Source organism: Parasteatoda tepidariorum, chromosome 6 (genome assembly GCF_043381705.1).
Source record: "Parasteatoda tepidariorum isolate YZ-2023 chromosome 6, CAS_Ptep_4.0, whole genome shotgun sequence".
NCBI classification, from domain to species: Eukaryota; Metazoa; Arthropoda; class Arachnida; order Araneae; family Theridiidae; genus Parasteatoda; species Parasteatoda tepidariorum.
In genome coordinates this window covers 21,732,173-21,752,019 of record NC_092209.1, presented here as the reverse complement: position 1 = coordinate 21,752,019, position 19,847 = coordinate 21,732,173, and the positions used below count along the sequence as shown (strand labels likewise).

At 31.0% G+C, this 19,847-nt stretch overlaps 1 protein-coding gene across 2 annotated transcripts in view; it reads left to right on the top strand.

The window, feature by feature from the left end:
- LOC122271919 (Golgi-associated plant pathogenesis-related protein 1-like) overlaps positions 1–19,847 on the top strand; it is a 38,505-nt gene that overhangs the window by 7,032 nt on the left and 11,626 nt on the right. For both annotated transcript variants that reach the window (XM_071182096.1, XM_071182095.1), the window contains exons 2-3: positions 8,705–8,920; positions 10,477–10,599. In XM_071182096.1, coding sequence (XP_071038197.1) covers positions 8,705–8,920; positions 10,477–10,599 — 339 coding nt within the window. The remainder of the gene's footprint in view (positions 1–8,704; positions 8,921–10,476; positions 10,600–19,847) is intronic.

Genomic DNA, 19,847 nt, shown 5'->3' with positions numbered 1-19,847 from the left:
TTCACATGTGCCCCCCTCTCCCCTACATATAACTTAAGTATTTCAAAAGTTTGTAAACTTTTTTTAAAAATTGCCGACGAGGTGATATTTTTCCACCAAGATGAGAATTATCAAAATTATTGCTGTATTCTCATTTTTTGTAAATTTGTATGAGCCTAGATAATACAGCATTGAAGTACGTTTTAAAATAGCTTAAAACACTACGAGCGTTTTTCATTTTCACAAAACTATGGCTTTCCCCCATATTGACGTTTTGCACAATTTTCAGAGCAAGCATGGAGAGAGATGGCTATAGATAGGCTAAACTTGATTTAATAGTTATGAGTAACTATTGCAAAATTTCAGCAGTTATGAAAATAGCTTATTATTCGTAAGAAAAGAATAATTTCATATGACTACGGAGACTTCGAAAAACAGCCGTGGTGGAGTGGGTGGTTGAGAGGAAACATACGACTAGAATAATGGTAATAACGCTTTGATGGTTAAAAGTATTTTAAAAATCACTTTTTCTCAAAAAATAAAATTTGAAAAAAGGAAATTGTTTAAAGGTTTAAAGAGCTAATAGATAGATTAATTGTTAAAACCAAAAAATAATGACATCGTAGTCCGATGTTTTATAGTAAAACATGGTTTTTAATTTAGATTCTGAATACTAGCAAGATTTGATACATTCTCTTGAAATTTACTAATTTGAACTGAAAAGCAGAAGTGTGAATAAAACCCAATAAGAGAGCGATGGGGGCTCAGGAGATAGAGCACTCGCTTCCTAATGCAGTGATGCGTGTTCATATGCCAGCGATGGCTGGTCGATACGAATTCCGCATCCGTCTCGCACCGATCACACTGCTGACGTAAAATATCCTCAGTGGTAGACGGATCATAGGTTAAAGTCATAGAGTTAAGAGTATAAGTAGAGATGGCATTTCCCACCCTCCTATGAGTAGAAACTGAAGTAACTGTCGGCCATCTTGGATTATGCAAAGCATTCATTGTAACCTATGGTTGCATCGCTAATAAATGGAAATTTTTAAATGTCAAACAAAACTTAATTTTTTTATTGCTTTCAGTTACACGAATAAAAAGCGCCTCATTTACTACAATTTAATATTTATAAAAATAACATAACTAAAGATTAAATTTAATCATTTTTAGGCCAAATAATCTAATATTTCATCCGTGTAGATTTATTTTTTGACACATAAATGAAAAAAAAAATTGTTTAAATTAAAACGCTTTTTATTTTAAACTATTATTTTTTTATTTAATGCTTAAAAAATAAAAATTAAGAAAAAATAAATAAAAAAAAAACTTAAGTTTTTTGTTAGTTATTTTTTCATGCATTTATTAATTTTAGAAGATAAACTTTCCCTTTCATAAATTATATCCCTCAATTGAAGCAGTCATTTCTTGTTGATTGAATCATCATAGAAAATAATTGAATTTTAATACTTTAATAAAAGTTGTAAAAAAAATATTTATAAAAGAATTTTAATTAAGAGCTTTAAATATTATATTTATCTTACATATTTCTTTCATTTAGTAGAATAACACTGAACTTTAAATTCTTTTTTCTCAGTTCATGAAAATGAATTTCTTATTTTCAATTGTCTGTGTATTAAAAAATACACAGACATAAAAGAAAAATAAATCATTTTATTTATTTTTACATTATATACAATCAATTTCCATATTTTTTAAAGTAAGTACTATCAGAGTTTATTAGTCAAGAATAATAATTCTTCACTCACAAATATGAATAATATATGTTATTCGACAGTAAAATATTGCATTAAATGTATTACAAGTGATAAGAATTTAAAAATATACACTTATTTATACACACATTTTAAAGTACACAAAAAACAAAAATTTTAAAAAAACTTAAGTTTTTTGTAAGTTATTTTTTCATTCATTTATTAATTTTAGAAGAAAAACTTTCCTTTCATGAATTATATCCCTCAATTGAAGCATTGACATTTTTTGAAAGAAATTGAATTTTAATAAGAGTTGTAAAAAAAATTTCATAAATTTGTTGAAAAATTTGAATTAATACTTTAATTTGTCACGATCTTGTAAATGGTTTTCGCAATAATATTGAAAATGATAAATAGTTTAATAATTATTAGAGTAAATTAATATTTAAATTAATATTTAAATTATTTAACAATAAGAGTTTTTGTTCACTAAATTTTTTTAATCAATGAATCTGTAAGACCATCAAGCAGATTTATTGTTCTATCAATCACATCTTCTGAGAAATGCTCATTACACAATTTTCTACACAAAGAAGGTTTTCCATTAACTCGTCTTACAGCTTTGATCCATAACTGTTTACGTTTTTCATCTTTAGGAAAACTGCAAATAAAATTCCAACTTAAAAGCATGAACATAAAAACTCGTTAATTATCTAAGTATTTTAAAGAACCGACTCAAAAAATGTATAATTAGCAATTAGAAACAACTTTATTAAAATTTTGATAATTACAGTTAATCCAGTCGATAATTTCAAAAAAATAAATGCAGTAGCACAAATAATCTGTTTTCAGTCTCTTATGCTCAATTAAAACCGACGACTCCAATATAGATTACCCACAACTGAAACTTTTAATTTATTTCATTAACCTAAATGTATATCAATTATTAATAAAATGCAGGAACTGAAGTAGTTCGCAAAATGAGAGTATGGCAGATTTTTGCCAGTTTCTATAGTTCACTGAATTTTCTATTATAAAATTTATGGAAAGGTTTCCACCAAGGTTATAAAAGTGAAAAAAAGTAACAATTTGGGTGGATTTTTTAAATTATGTTTGTGTGTTAAAAGCTCTCAAAAAATTTCATGTCATTCATCAGTGCAAGAGTGATCATAAATAAAATAGCAGTTGAATAAAAATCAAATTGTTGACAAACTAGACATTACGATCATATTTTTAAATTCCACTTAATAGCAGAGCAACAGTTTGGAATTACAATTGAAAAAGCAACAGTGCTGATTTTTAATGTTTAGATTACGAAATAAGGATCAATAACAGTAAATAACAGAAAAACACACAAAATTATTTGAGAAATTCCTCATGATAAATTAAATTTCATAAAAGCAGAAAATATTGTAGCAAATAAAATAAATACTTTTAACCATTGCCACTAATTTGAATAACACGATACTATAATTATGCCATATTAATTGTCAATTAAGCAGTATAAAAATAAACGAAATCACATTATCTTATCTATAATTAGTTTTACAGTTTTGATATTCTATAAGCCACTTAGAAATTCTATTTTGATTCATTTCAATAAAAATTGATAAGAATCAAGGTTGGGTTTGAAATGAATAGCTAATAGTTAAGAAGAAGAAAAAAAATCTTTAGTCTTCTGACATTAAAGATACAGTTTATTGTAAGAACAGAATTTAAAAATACTAAATTAGAAAATGAATAAGAGAATTGAATTTACACTTACCTATGAAATGTAATTCCAGGCAGTCCATCGATTCGTACAGCCATATGCAACACAGCTTGTCATTTTTACAAGCAAAATATAACTAATTCAATGTTTAAAAGGTAAAATNGAAAATTACTTTTATGGGGGTCGATGGAGATTTCGAAAAAATATGTAGGGGTCGATGATCAAAAAGTTTGTCAACCCCTGGTTTAAATAAACATTATTACATTTGTTATTAACATGTCTAAATAGATCTGCGGCCCTTCGTTAGCAAGCCTGCTGTGCAAGTGGCCCTTCACTCAAAAAGGTTGTGCACCACCCCTATCCTAAACGAATATTGAAGGGAGAGTTCTTGTTCTTAATAATTCTTCGTCGATTAGCCGCAGCCAGACAGGGCCAGTTTAGCAAATCAACGTTTTTCAATCAGTTGACGGAAAAGAAACGCAGGATTCTTGGACGTAAGTGTTTCAAAGAAAATCAGTTTAAAATAATTTTATTTTTGTAGCGGTACTAACTTTTTTCAAAAAATTTTTTGGAGTGAATATTAATGAGAATTCAAATTTAATCTTTTATCTTGCTCATTAGCTGTTGCTTTGTCAACGTTTCTAGAAATATATTTTATATGAGTGTTAGTAGGCTACCAGAAATAGCATTTTAAGTGAGATATTGCGGGACTCTTAAGGCTTTGTCTATTTTAATGGGGATACGAAATTCACCTGTCATCTACGCGTGGTATGGGCAGTTTCTATCCAGTGTGGGCGTTTCTGAAATAAGCTTTTAATTATTTCAATGTGCGCTATATGTTAAGACGTATCGGATGTAAGAAAAGTTGGAAACTGTCAAATATTTGGAGAAATAAGCATTGAATCCAGCCAGCAAGTCGACGATATATAATAGATTTTATCTATTCCTTACCTTCCGCGCATAGTAAGTTGCACAGAAAGCTTTATTTATACGTACGTTCATAAAAGCTGAAGGCTAATATAAATGTGACAACTTAAATGTAACAACTTAATATAAATGTAACAACTTGTAATAGTTTAATACTGGTAGTTATACTAGTAGCTTAATAATGTATTTGCGTGAGTGTTATTTGAAGGAAAATCTATAACTATCCTATTTTTGAGAGACTATTGTCTGTTTAGTTTAATTGATGAGAATAAAAGGAAAACAATAGCCTTTAGTACTGGTATAGAACTCACTACGATTGCCAAGTTACAGAATTTCTAAGTATCTTTTTCCCTGGAAATGCCTGTAAAGGAGAGAATTCTAAAAATGTTAAGGATTTTCAAAAATATGATAACAATTTATCTTTGTAAACTTCATTATAATTTTGAAAATTAAAATTTATTCACGTTGCTCTCTGTTTAACTTACGATGGTGATTACCATACGTAAAATCTCCGTTCTGCGGATAAAGGCTTAAAAGAGAAAGTAGGCGTTACTGTCTAACGTAATTTCATCATATTTGAATGACTAAACTTTCAAGGAAATGGAGACCGAGTGTATATAAAATGAATGCATGAATATTCTTCTTATTCCCAATCTGAGCATAGGGAGTCTTTTATGCACTCCAGCTTCCTCTAATTGCATACCTGCCAACTTTTAATCCTTTCGAGGATCATTTTCCACAGTGGTAGTAAGATGGAATTTAAATTACAATTTTAGGCAGAGTCATACACTCAGACCTGCCAACTTGTAATCCCTTCCATTATCATTTTTCCCAGTGGTATTAAAATGGAATAAAAAGTTCAATTTTAAGCAAACAAATTCGATCTATTTGAAAAAAATTAAGTTGACAACAACTATGATAGTAACGCATATTAATATATATAAGCTTAATTTTTGTAAGAATAGTGGTGATCAAAGTCATTTAAAAATTAAATTTATAAAAGAAAAAATAGTATATATTTACTACCACTGTTTTAAATATACAAATAAAATCTCCCGCAAAATCCGGGAGAGTTGACAGGTATGTTCACTGTATTTTGATAAAGTTTACGAAGCACTCTACAGCAGTATTACACATTCATATATATTCTTAATATTTTTAAAATTAGTGGTAGTGAAAAAGATTATAAATCAAGTTTATAAATGCAAGACATATATAAAAAGCATACATTTTACTACCATTTTAAAGATAGAGATGAAATTTTACGCCAAATGCGTAAAAGTTGGCAGCTATGTAAATTGTGATTCTCCTACCATGTCTTGCAGATTGCTTTTAATTGATATGTAACTGTCATTCGCCAAGTTCAAATGAATTAATAATAAAGAAAATAATTTTTTTGAGCATATGCATGTTATTTTAAGATCTCTTAAATGGTTCACCCCTATAACCCTTAAAAGCCGGTATTGGCCCTATGTAGGAGTAGAGAAACAATATTAAAAAATCCAGACATCCCAATATTGGCTACTCGTTGCTAAGGAAGTTATTCATTGCATATCCCCCCCCCAGAAAAAAAAAACTTTCATGTTGCAGGCAATAGTGGGGGAAAGATTGCAACTCTTTTTCAATTACGGCTTTAATTTAACAAAAAAATCTATGCGTAGGAATTGAAATTTATTTTATTGACTATTTTTTTATTTTATTTGAAAAAATTGTATAAAGTGGGAGTTATAAACAGAGGATGCAATTAAGATAATGCTATTATAAAATTATGCCTTTTACTTGCAACTTATTTTGTTTTTCCCATTTTTAATAGGGACATGAAATATGATTTTAAAATTATGTGGTTTTAAATCATCTAATCATTTATATGGTTCCACCTCTTTAAATTAAAATGTCTCCTTTGAAGTTAGTAGTATTTTGAAAAGTGTATTTACAGCTTAGAGTATAATAAGGGCAAATCGTCGCTTAAATTTATTAGCGATGTCTTCAAGTTGTAAAATAAATTTAACTAATACTGTTGTCGATCTCAGAGCTTCAGAGAAAATTTGAGTACCTTAGCTAGTTGTAATTTTGGTCAGAAAATTTTTGCTGACAAATTAGTTTCTTTTTTGTCTGTTATATCTTGATAAATCCTGCTGGTATCGATTTCTAATATATTGTAAAGTGACCAATAATTGACTCTTTTAACTAAAGCGTCATTCATTTTAGTTTTCTTTTTAGCATATCTTTAACTTAAATTCATCTTTGTTGTTGTTGTCTTGAAATATTTAAGACAAGGGGGGTGATTGTTCTGGTTTTCCAGTGGCTCCATCTATGGCTAAGAATTAAATTTCTGCCACACCCGTTTATAGGGTGGACCTATTCATTCTTTCACAGATCGTAATTTTGACCTGAACCAGGGAATGATCAATCTCCAATTCAGTTCCTTCAGAGGTATTATTTGTTATAAAAACACGGAGGATTTTGATGACCCGACAAATTTAACGTTCACAAGTCACCATTTACTACACTGGGAAGGCCGGCAGATACAAACTCCCATTCGCTCGAACTTGAGTCCCCCTGCCAACCTGGCTATCCCGTCCCCAAATCAATGGACTGTTACACATGAATTAAAATCTATCTGCAAGACGTGGGGGGAATGCAGAGAGGAAGAGAAGTGTAATGATAGAAGACCCCTACTATAATTGCGTGTAAAGAGGGGCGTGTGCCTTGGGTCTCTTCCTTGAAAGTTAGTCGTCCACATATGGTGACCATGGGTGAAAGCCCTTATATAGCAAGACGGAAAAGAAAAAAACCTGGTACGTAAAACATTTCATTCCAGCATTTTTTTCGAAAAAAATGAAATATCTGTAACTATCAAGATTTCTTTTATAATTCTGGCATATATATAAAACTGCTTCTTTTCCAAGATAAAGAAGATATTGTTAAAAAATTTAAAAAAAGAATAAGTAAACTCCTCCCCAAAACTAGCTATAACTGAAATGGTTTTACTACCAGCCTTTCCTCTTTTCCGTCTCGCCTTCACCCCTGGCTTCAAGTATGGCATCATTGTATAACTTTTAAAAAAAATATTGAATGTATCTAGTTTAATTTTTAATGTATTTCTCCAGATATTTGACCTTTGCCACGTTATTGATACGTTTATAGAGATTTGTAAAATATGCTTCTCCTTCAATATGATTGAGAATTAATAAGGATGCAAATTTTACCTTTTCTCTTCCACGTATTATGTATTGTTGATATCACCTACGGGAGTTTCTAGAAACAACTTCATTTTGTATTACTCCTTACTTTCAGAGATAACATTTTAAGATAGATCTCCAAAATATGCAATGCTCCCAAAGCTCCGCCATTGCTTGTTTTGTTGTTGAATACAAAGTACCAGTCCCCAAAGTGGACACTCCACTTCTTTTTAGGAAGTAATTGCCTGTGGGTGAGACTGGATTCTTGGCTATGATTGGAAATGACAGAAGTGATAGAAGACTTTTAACCTTTTATTTGGTGTGCCAATAAAGTCATCAAATAATGTGGTGCACCAGTGATGCGTGTAAGAAGTTTCTTGATTTGGGTTTGAATTTTTCAACACCAAAAACGGGCATGCATATTTCAAACTAGGTCTGACATATTAAAGATAATGTGTTTTCCTTAAATGTAAAGGAAGAGGTTATTTGTAGCCAATTATTAGTCTTCGGCAGCCTTACCTACCTAATCAAATTGTAATAAGGATAGAAATTTCACCTTTTATCTGGTATGTAGTGATCTGTTGCTATCAAGTATCTGAACTGACCCAACGCCTCCTACAACTGAAAGCCTCCACACGGTTTCTAATAGGTAGTCCGAACAGACCACCATGAAGGGGAACCAGTTTACGAGAGAACCATTTAATAGAACATCTAGTAAAAATAAGGTAACAAATGTATATCTAAAAATTTGTTTAATTTTTGAATATGATTGGTTAGTCTTGCTTACTTGTCAACCACTACAGATTAAATTCTCAAATATATATCAAGAATTCCTCTCTGTCACTTTTAAAATAGAATTTGGTTTCATGCGCACTACCGGTTCACTTTTAAAATAGTCTGAGCAGACTACTTACATAAAACCGTGTGGAGGCTTTCTGATGTAGAAGGTGGTGACTGACCCCAACTGAACAAGCAACTTAATAACAATTCGTCGAGTTTTTACATGTATACATATTTGCATTGTTTAAAAATCTCTTTTTGGTAGCCACGAGTAACTTAAAATATTCATTTTCAAACTTTGATACCAATTTTTAAAAACTGAAGATTGTAGACACTCTAGAAGTGTAATATTAACAATGAATGTATAAAAAGCTTATAATCAGTTTTCTAATTAATAAATTTTCTTAAAGATTCGGACAATGATTCCTGCTTTCTACCACCTTCCAAGAACTTGTCTTTTGACGTAGAGGACTTTCGACAACGCACGATAGCTGCACATAATACGTATCGGCGAATTCACGACAGTCCTGATCTGACTCATTTACAAGAGCTAGAAGATGGAGCACAAATTTGGGCAGAAACGATTGCCGCCAAAGGCTATTTTCAGTACTGCGAACATTTATATAGTGAGTGATAAGATTTTTTTTATTAATTAAATTTAAATGATGATATTTCTATTCTCGCGCTGGCAACAGTTTTCATTTTTAATTGATTGGATTCGGCGCGCAAGAGCACGTAGTGAGCAACCAGATAACAATAACCAGAGTGAGCATTATCAGGTTGTTCAATTCAGATTCATGCACTAAAAACATGACAANACAGCGTTACGAAAAATTTAGAAAGGGTACACAAAAGTCATAAGTTTGGGAAACACTGGCTCAGAATATAAGATTTTCACCTTCATTTATGAAAAAGAAAAATCTCGAATTTAATTTGTAAATATTTTCTGGCATTCAAATTTCATTTACAATTATTTAATTTTCATGTTTTACATAAAAATATTTGTGTCGATTAGAAATATTTTGGATTTAAGGGCCCCGATCAAAAAACCATATAAATTTTTTTAAATACAGTCAAACCTCAATATCCCGAACTTGAATGGAGAGGAGAAAAAATTCGAGATACCGAAAATTCGAATTATCGAAAATCGCATGTTATGGATGGTAGAATAAAGAAAAATGCTCTTTACATACCTTATTTACTATTCCGTATTTACTATTCCATATTTATTCTAAAAACACTTTTTACAGTTAAAAAGATCGAATTGTTGTTTGCTATAGAGATGTGTAAGAAAGTTTGTCTATAACACTAAGTGGACAATAGCTTTGAATGTGTCCTCTGACATATTCGGCTGCCTCTCAATAAATTTCCTTACAGTGTCCACTGCAGAAAGTGCTTGTTTGAGAATTGGTTATGATTATGAGCATTGGTTTTCTATTCTTAAAATTTTTTATTGGAAATATTTTTTTCATTTTCAGAAAAAAGATCTACACTATTTATGGGGAAAAAAATTCAAGTTATCGAGAGATTAGAAAGAAAAAAAATCGAGAAATCAAGTTTTTTTTAACATTGAGTGTATGGGAAATTTGAAGGGAATATTTTTTTCTTCAAGATATCAAAAATTCGTGAAAGGTTCGAGGTTTTCAAAATGAACCATAATTTTTTCAACAATTATTAACTTTCAATACTCATTGTGGTCAAACCGAACTTACACATTATATAATTTCTTATCATTATATAATTTAACATTATATAATTTCTTAACATTATATAATTTCTTAAAGCTTCAAAGCATGATTTTTCTAATTGAACCAACATTTTTGCAATGCAATATTTTCCAAAACATTTGCATCTAAATGATAAAATGTTAACATAAAGTTAGTATAAAAGTGTTTCTAGATTTTAGCCAAACCCCAGTAAACTATTGTCTAGTTAAGAAATACCGAGTCTGTTCAAAGTAAATAGCATATTTAATTTGATGTGCAGTAATCTTTAGAATTGCTTCTTTAAAATCAGGTCATCAGTTTAAAATTTATTATGGAGTTTATGTTAAGAAGAAAATAACATTTCAAGGTGTACAATGTTAACAATGAGTTAAAAATGATTTTCAGTTAGTAAATAAGGCTTCAAATAAAATATATTATATAATACTTGCAACTGATTATTGTTGTTTCTCCTTCAGATATCGGCGAAAGCTTGTGCACTGTTAATTTAATTGGTGCAAGACCAACTCCAGAAGATATAGTGAGGAATTGGTATAAAGAAATAAAACATTATAGCTTTGCTGAACCAAGATGGAGACGAGGTATTTATGTTTAAAACTATGTAATTTTTTAAACAGGAATTTTCTGTTTCTAAATTTTTGTCAGTCCTTAAAACTTTTTTTTAAAGAAGGAACATTCAAAACACATCGAAAAATATTTGTAATTAACCAGGGAAAAAATACGTGTCTTCTTATTAGAATTAAAACTTTAAACATCGTTTTACTAAATTTAATGATGTAACATGAAAGGCCTATTTAAACTTTAAATTCCATAGTTTTAAGAATCATTTTACTTCAAGTATTAAAGTAAGCGCGAAGTATACATAAGCTCATAATTTTAGGTAACTTAATTTTACAAAAAAAGTTTTTAGACAATAATTTTCATCAAAAGGTTTTAAGTTTCAATAAAAAACCGTTATTTAAAAACTAAAAAACATAAAATAAAGAATGCTTACAAATAAAAAAATATGATTCTTAAAATTCTTCAAATTAAAATCTTTCATGCCTTTTTTTATTTCTAATCGAAAGTAAAAAACCATTCTATTGCAAATTACCATCAAATAAGAAAAAAAAAATTTTTTACATGTAAAACTTTTTATTTAAAAATCCTAACACTTACTTGTTTCATAAATCCGGAGAATTCCAAAATGATGCGTCTTTCGTTTGAAAACTTTATTCTCAAATAATATATACAAAGATTATCCCTTCCTTATTTTAAGATTTCATACCACACAATAAAATTTTATAATTGCAACATCTCGATATGAATTTCAATATGTAACTTAAGCTTACATTAATCTGCTGATCTACTCAATTATCAACTGAGAAGATAAAGCTAGAGATTTTTTATTACTACTAAAATATTAGAATAGTGATTAAATTAGTTAAATAGTATTAAGTAACATTATAAAAAAGTAATAAAAGATGATTTCTTCACAATTTATTTTTCCTAGAATTTGGCGGAAATTTTTATTGATTATTTATAGGAGTCAAGTTTACGGGAAAGTCCGGAATCGAAGTTATTATTTGAATTTTTTTTAAAATAATATGAAGAAGTTTGATTAATATAGATTATTTTAAAAATTCCCTAAAATTTAAGTATTAAATATTAAATTAAGTTTTTTCAATTTAATTATAATTTGGTACTGCACCAGAACTTTTACTTTTTAACCAACTTAAGACGACAAGTGGATATCAAATACTTTTTTTAAAACTTTTTAACCAACATTCTAGAAAAAATTGCATCGATCAAATTAAATTTAGACCTACGAAAGGTCCTTGTCACCTTAAAATGAACTGAAAAAATTTTTTTTTTTCATAGTTTAAATATAGTTTGTATTTTAAAATTACAAATTATTGCCAGGAGATGGCGGAACACTAATTGACATGTCCCCCTCCCCCCACAGCTCACTAACTTCTGGCGAACGATATTGGCGAGACGACATTTTTATCTGAAATTGTTTTACTACATGATTAAAGTAGGATGGATGGTCATGAGTTTTGCCTTGAGCGCAGTACACCAACCTTTCTCAAGGAGGGATAAGTTGTTAGCAGCGCAGTCCACCATGTTTTGGAAAACCATTAGCGCAATCCGCTATTACCGTCCATCCCCAATGCTGGCGGACATTACTACATTGGAGACCACTCACGGGCTAAACTTTTTAACAGAAAAATTTGAAAGATATTTTCAAAGGGTCAAATGCTGACTTCAACACCTACGAACTGAGAGATATTTTGCGAAGGAAAGGGGATTCGACTGTGCAAAATTAATCCAATCTAGGAGAAGGGTTAGAAAATTTCACGAAGCTGCATCCCACTTGAATTTGTATGTCTTCTTAGTTATCTTGGAAAATAAGGAATCTCATCGCAGAATCTGCGACCTCAACAACATCGACGGGGATCCACTTACAGGTGTGGCTGGCGGCATATCTAGAGGTATCGCTGCCAGATCTTCGAACCCGTCCAAAGGAACTGTAATGGTAATCACTAGAGCCCGGATTTTGATGACCTAAAAAATCTGAACTAATGCCCTTAAAAAGTCAAAAAACTGCCCTTAAAAAAGACAAAAAATGCCCTTAAAAATCCAAAAATTGCGCAAAAAATGCCTTAAATAAAGTAAAAATATTGAATTAAAATTTTTTTGCTCTTTAAAACTATTATGAGTCATTTAAAAAATATAAAGCAATGCAATACTTGTTCTGCGTTCTTTAAAGTTTGAAAAATTTGTTTTATATCCTAAAATAACAAAAAAAGGAAAATATATTGACACCAAAATATTTTTATTTTGTACAGAAACTTTAATGGATATAACAACTTCCATCTCATAATATTACTAAATATCAGAATTACATTGGATTATTAAGTGTTTTTTGATAATTTGAAATGTAAACGAGAGTCTCTGGTCTGAAAGAAAATTTTCATTCCTGCAGAGGCTTCTTTCAACGTCTAATGATGTTATAGGTGCGTACTTGAAAAAGACGGTCTCACTTACTGACAATTCTTCTTCAATATGAAAAGATTTTGCTTCACCTGTTAATATTCTATAGATTTTCTTCATTGTTTGGAAGCCAGTGTAATAATGAAAATTGATAAAAAAAAATAATAAAAATTGGAAAAAATTAACAAAAAACTTTAAAAAATGCATTAAAATGCAAAATACGCCCCAAAATCAAAAGAAAAATGCCCTATAAATCTAAAAAAATGCTCCAAAAGACAAAAAATGTCCAAAAATGCAAATGTCATCAAAATCCGGGCCTTAGTAATCACGATGCATGAAGTGTGCCGGGCTCCAACCCTACTAGACTTGTACTAAGGACTTAACTGAGATTGCATTGTGCTGCAATTGCGACCAACCTCGCACAGCTAATTACAGTGACTTTGAGTCTGGATTGAAATAGACAAGGAAAAAACTTTACTTTTCTCTGAATAAGGCCTCCCCGCCTAGCAAAGACTGTAAGCGTCTATTCTCAGATCATGAGGTAGTTGAAATCGTCAGATCACTTCTGTCCTAATTTCTTTGTCTTCAGAAAAGATGTCGTATTACAGTGGTTCATATCTTATCTGCTTATCCCTGAGTATCTAGCTTCTCGAATATTATAATTTAATATTTCTTCTTCAACATCTTCATGCACCTAAAACTTCATTATGATGCCGTCGCTTATTTCCCCGGTACCCTTACTTACCCATTTTTCAGTTTCTCCATTTATCATCTCGTGCTGAGACTCTTGAAATATCGTTATAACTATCTTTATTCTACCGGCCGTACTATGTAGGGGTTAGGGAACTGGCCTTGCATCAGAAAAGTTTTGGGTTCGAATTCCGGAGAAGGCATGGATCTTCTTCTATTCTTTTTGCTATCTGTCCTTATTGTAGGAGCAACGTGAGTCCTCTTAATACGGTGGCCTTGATAGAGTGGCTAACAAATATTGCTAATCAGCCTGAATTCATAAACGTCAACCCAAGTGGTCAATGAAAAAAAATCTTTATTCTACAAGCTTCACTATTTAATTCGTTTCCAATTTTTTAAAACTTTAAAGAAAGTGGAATAGTTGGTATTCTTGAGAATGTCATCGAATTTTACTGAAATAAACTCGAAAATTAATCATTGTTACATAAAGCAACTGTTAGATTTCTACGAATAAAAATTATAATTAGTAACAGTGCTATATTCGGTTAGTAGTATTTTTTTTATATACATGTAGCTTAAATCGTGTATTTAATTGTATCGATTTAATAATGTTTTTTAGAATGACAGTCACTGCTATTTCTCTCTGCTGCTTTCGAATCACAGGACTAGAGATAACAATATCAGAAAAGTGACAGTTTTGTCCTCCACTATAAGGAGATACAATTAAGCAGCTGAAAAAGTTACTTCCCTTGTTTAGCGGAAGAAATTAATTCCACGATGCAGACCCTGCTGTACTTCCCAGAAGAACATGCTTTATGCGCTCAGGGAGTTGAGGCTGCGAACTAAGCTGAAGTGTTATAATTTAATGACCTAGTAATTACATACGTTAGAACATAGCTGAAGTCTAAGTATTCTGCCTCGAGCGGCTTTAATTGATTCGTCAGAATTTTGATTCATATATTGTGAGAATAGTTGTTAAGCACCAAACGTTAAAGTCTTGAGCATAAAACCAATAGAAATTGAAACACGATTGAGATTAAACTAGATAAGAATATAAAAGTATTTACAGCGGTTAGAATAATATTAACATTTACGCAGATGTAATAAAATTAAAAAAAAATGTTGAATATATATGCAGCACTTACACGAGATTGGCGATTCAGTCCAATCCAATACAGAGAAACAATTACAAATACAAAGTGATGAATCATCCTACAACTAGCTTGCCTTTGAATTATTACTTCATTTCCAATAACAGCCTTCCGCGATCAATTAATGATGCAGAATGCTCTGAAATATATAACTCCAGACGTGTCAACTTTTATTTCCTTCCATTATCATTTTTCCCAGTGGTATTAAAACTTCAATTTTAAGCAAACAAATACGTTGTATTTGAAAACAATTTAGTTGACAACAATGAACTTGATTTTGAACTGGTGTAGCATACAAAGTGCCTGTCCGCGAAGCGGACAATTGACTTTTCCATCTGAGATAGTGCCCGTGGGCGCCTGTAATGGTGGCGATGCAGTGATGAGTAGAGTGGCGAGCGAAAACGCAGAAGCAGAAGTCACAAATTAGTTTATACTAAAAGCGATAAGTCCAATATATGATGGTAGCGATGAAGTAAGAGTGGCAAAAGAAATTTAGGTATAAATCTAGGGGTGGTATGCTCGCGAGTCAAGGATCACCCTTCTGGTCATTTCCTCTCTCTGCGAGCATCCATAAATATAAAGGGTGGCCACTATTTGTAGTACTTTGATAAGACACAATCAGAGAGCAAGAATGCAGTGATTGGGTTGTGGTTTTTCATATCCATAATAAGCTGTTTGTTCAGAAGGGTGTTAAACCCTCCTGGGTCATTATTTTTAGATTTGCTATAGAAACTAGCATTTAATTTGTTGATAAAACTCATAATAGGGTCTATGTTAAGGTCTTTTCTGATATGAATGTTAGGCAGGTATCTAGGTGCACCAGTAAGGCGTCTTAGTATTTTGTTTTGGACAGTCTCCAGTTTTTTGGTCTGGGTATTGTTGATTATATTGCCCCAGGCGGGGCAGGCGTAGGTGAGTATTGGTCTTAGGCACTGCAAGTATAGCAGACGCTTGAGGTTAATTGGGAGTGAAGAGTTTGCATTTAGTAAAGGTTTAAGGCAGTTATAGGCTGCATAGGTTTTATTAATAATACTTTGTAGGTGGAGATTCCACGTGAGTTTGTCATTAAAGGTAACTCCTAGGTAAGTTGCCTTATTCGTGATTGGAATTTTGTTATTAAAGAGGATGACGTCACTTTTAATTTTTTTGTGCCTTTTTTTCCTCCTAATGATCATAAGTTGAGATTTCTCAGTATTAATCGCTATTTTATTGTTGCGACACCAATCTTCAATTGGGGGCATATGTTCATTAAGGCTTTTAACAGCATTATCTGGGTTTAATGATCTCATAGCAATTGCTGTGTCATCAGCATAAAAAGCGATAAAATAATTCTGATTTGTGTAGTTAATGGGAAAATCGCTGGTGAAAATTAAGTACAATACCGGTCCCAGGATGCTACCTTGTGGGACTCCGGCACGTATAATTCTTTTATTTGAGAGCTCACCATTAAGCTTAATTTGGAATGTCCTATTTGTTAGGTATGAGTTAAGAGTCTTAATAATATCAAATGGTAAATTTTGATTTATTAATTTAACAATTAATGCTTCATGCCAGACGCGGTCAAATGCTTTGGCCACGTCCAGCATGAGCAGTGCGGTGGATTCATTTTTAAAGATACCATCACTGGCAAAATCAATTAACCTGATTAATTGTAGTTGACAACAATGATAGTAACGCATATTAATATATAAGCTTAATTTTTGTAAGAATAGTGGTGATCAAAATCATTTAAAAATTGAATTTATAAAAGAATAAAATAGCATATATGTACTACCACTTTAATTTAAATATGAAAATAAAATCTCCCGCAAAATACGGGGGAGTTGGCAGGTACGTAAGTCATAGACAGAAAAGACTAGATAATTAAGCACTGAATCTTATAATTTTAGAAAACATGATAAAATTTAAAAATATTAAATACTGGTAGATTGGAAAATCAAAATTTAAATTTAATTTCAGTTATGTGATTTTTTTCTTTCTTTAAAAAAACCCATCGTAGATTTGAATAACAATGCAAATGAATATCAATGCAGAGAAAACACATTAAATTGCTTTGTTAACTCACTTTGATCGCCAGAACTTTAATAACATTACGATATTTCCAAAGTACCATTTCAGTTGTAAGTGCCTAAATAAAGGTATATTTACAAACACTTTTATTATTTCATATAATTTTAACAATTTTCACCTTGTAGAAAATTATTTATTTGAAATTAAATTTTATTCACGTTGATCTCAGTTTAACTTAAGAAAGTAATTACCGAATGCAAGCTGGGCCGCACAGCGAGTAGAGCATGGAAGATAAAAGTAGGCGTTACTGTCTAAAGTATCTTAACTTTCTACATTGACGTTTATCACCATGACGTCATCATTTCTATTGATTCTAATAAATATTTATAATATTAAAGCACTAGTCATCTATCATTACGCTTCATCTTCCTTCATGTAATGTTGACTGTTAACCTATTCGAGACTGGCGAGTTTTATATGAAGTCTCAGGGTGACAATAATCAGGGTAAAAGAGATAAAAGTGGCAGCCAAACTATTGGGTTGTTCGGAAAATAATTTCGTTTTCTGGGGGCGACATAAAAGACAATTTTCGTATAATGAATAAATATTTTATTAAATTATATTTTCTGGTCCAACACTTTTTTCCATCTTTCTGGATGTGGCATGATTTCACGGTCATAAAATTTTTGGTCTTTCCTGGCAAAAATCTGATCCAGGTGATTTTTGACCTCTTCATTTGAAGTAAAGGTTTTACTGTCCAAAAAATTTTGCAATGACCAGAGCAAATAATAATCCGATAGCGCCAGATCTGCAGAATATGGTGGGTTTCGGGTTGTATCCAATTCAAGTTGTAAAAGCTTTTGGCGAGTGAACAAACTTGTATGAGGTCTCGCATTATCTTGGTGGAACACTATACCTTTTCTGTTAATTAATTCTGCCCTTTTATGTTGAAGTTCATCATTCAGTTTGTCCAGCAGATGACAATAGACTTCTGAATTAATTGTTGTGTTATCCGGTAAAAATTTAAAAATAATAATAAAAAAAAAACTATTCCTTTAAAATCTCACCAAACAGACAGCATCAACTTTTTTGATGAATATTGGCTTTCGAAATGCTTTGAGCCGGTTCATCTTTTCTGCTCCGTGATTTCTTGTGTTTGACATTGTTATAGATAACCCGTTTTTCGTCCCCAGTAATGATGTGCTTCAAAAATGAATCATTTTCGTGTCGCTTGAGAAGCGAATCCCAGAAGTCAACGCGACGACACAAATTCCTCTCCGTGAGAATATGGGGAACCCTTATATCGAGCTTCGAGGTTAATCCCAGGCTTTTCAAATGGTCATAAACAGTTGAATTCGATAAATTTAACCTCTCACCGATCTCACGTGTTGTTATTCGCCGATTTCCATCAACTCATCATGCCTTTATCAGCTTCAACCGGCCTTCCAGGATCTTCGTGGTGCATCTTCGACATCAATATTGTCGGATCGGAATTGAGCAAGCCAGTTCTGGCACTGGCGTACTGTCAACACATCTTCTCCATACACATTGGTATTCTGCCATGAGCAGCATTTTTACCTTTTCTATAGTAAAAATGTAAAATATGACTAAAATGCTGCTTACTTCTCCCCATATTTAAAAGGGCACCTACCAAAGACTATTGCGCAGAATTAATTTAACTTTTTCACACACAAGCCTTGCTATATCAGCTCTCAAAACACATAATGATAATGCGGCTTAAGTGTGAAGTTGGTTTCTAAAAAATACAATTAAATCTCCCGTCATAACAACGAAATTTCTTTCCGAAATTTTTATAGCAGTTTATTTGTGGGCGGGCTAATAATTATAGTTCGCAACGAACTATAGAGGGCGTTGTTGTATGAGACGAATTCCTGCGTTTTCCATATGAGCAGTCATTCAGTTGTTCCAGAGAAGTCTTTAATGTAGCGTGTAGCATTGCAACGTTCCTTCTTTATTGTGGCTTATTAAATTTAAAAAAGAAAAATATTTATTATTCTTTCTTAAGCAAACGAAGACAAAATGGTATCCCTTTTCTTTAGAGAAGGAACATCCAAAGCACATTGGAAAAATATTTGTGAATGAACAGAAAAAAAATGTGTATCTTCTTATTAGAGTTAAAACCTAATGCCAGTGAAATAGTTTTAGTAAGTTTAATGATATAACATGAAAGGTCTATTTAAACTTTACATTCCACAGTTTTAAGAATCATATTACTTCAAATATTAAAATAAACAAAAAATATACATAAGCTCATAGTTTTATATGATTTAATTTTGCAAATAAAGATTTTTGACAACAATTTTTATAAAAAATTTTAAGTTTTTATAAAAAACATAAAGAATGCTTATGAAAGAAAAAAGAAACAATTCTGAAAATTCCTCACATTAAAATTAAAAGCTTTCATGCTATTTTATTCATAATAGGACGTAGAAAACCATTGCATAGAAAATTATGATCAAATAAGAAGAAAAATTTATTTACAAGTAAAATTTTTAATTATAAAAATTATAACACATACCTGTTTTATAAATCCGGAGAATTCCAAAACTTTATTCTCAAATAATATATACATAGCTAATCCCTAAATTACTGTAAGATGACATATCACACAATAAAATTTTATAATTGCATGTTCTCGTTATGGATTTCAATATGTAACTTAAAAACAAAATAGCTGAATTCTAGTTAAAATTTATCATTCAAAATTAAAGAAATACTTACAAAGAAAACGATAAAAATACATTAATAATCAACATAAAGGATATTATTTCAAGCAATTCGGATGATTCTTTATTGTTGCTTTCCGAATTATATAGATACTGAAATATATACTATTCTATAACTATAACAGTTCTGCACGTTCTGAAATCAGATTTTTTCATAGGAATAAACTAAGCAATGTTGACTTCACTTTAATTTGTAATGAATTGAAGACAAAAATACAAAAAATTGCCGTATAATACATACATCTATAACAGTAT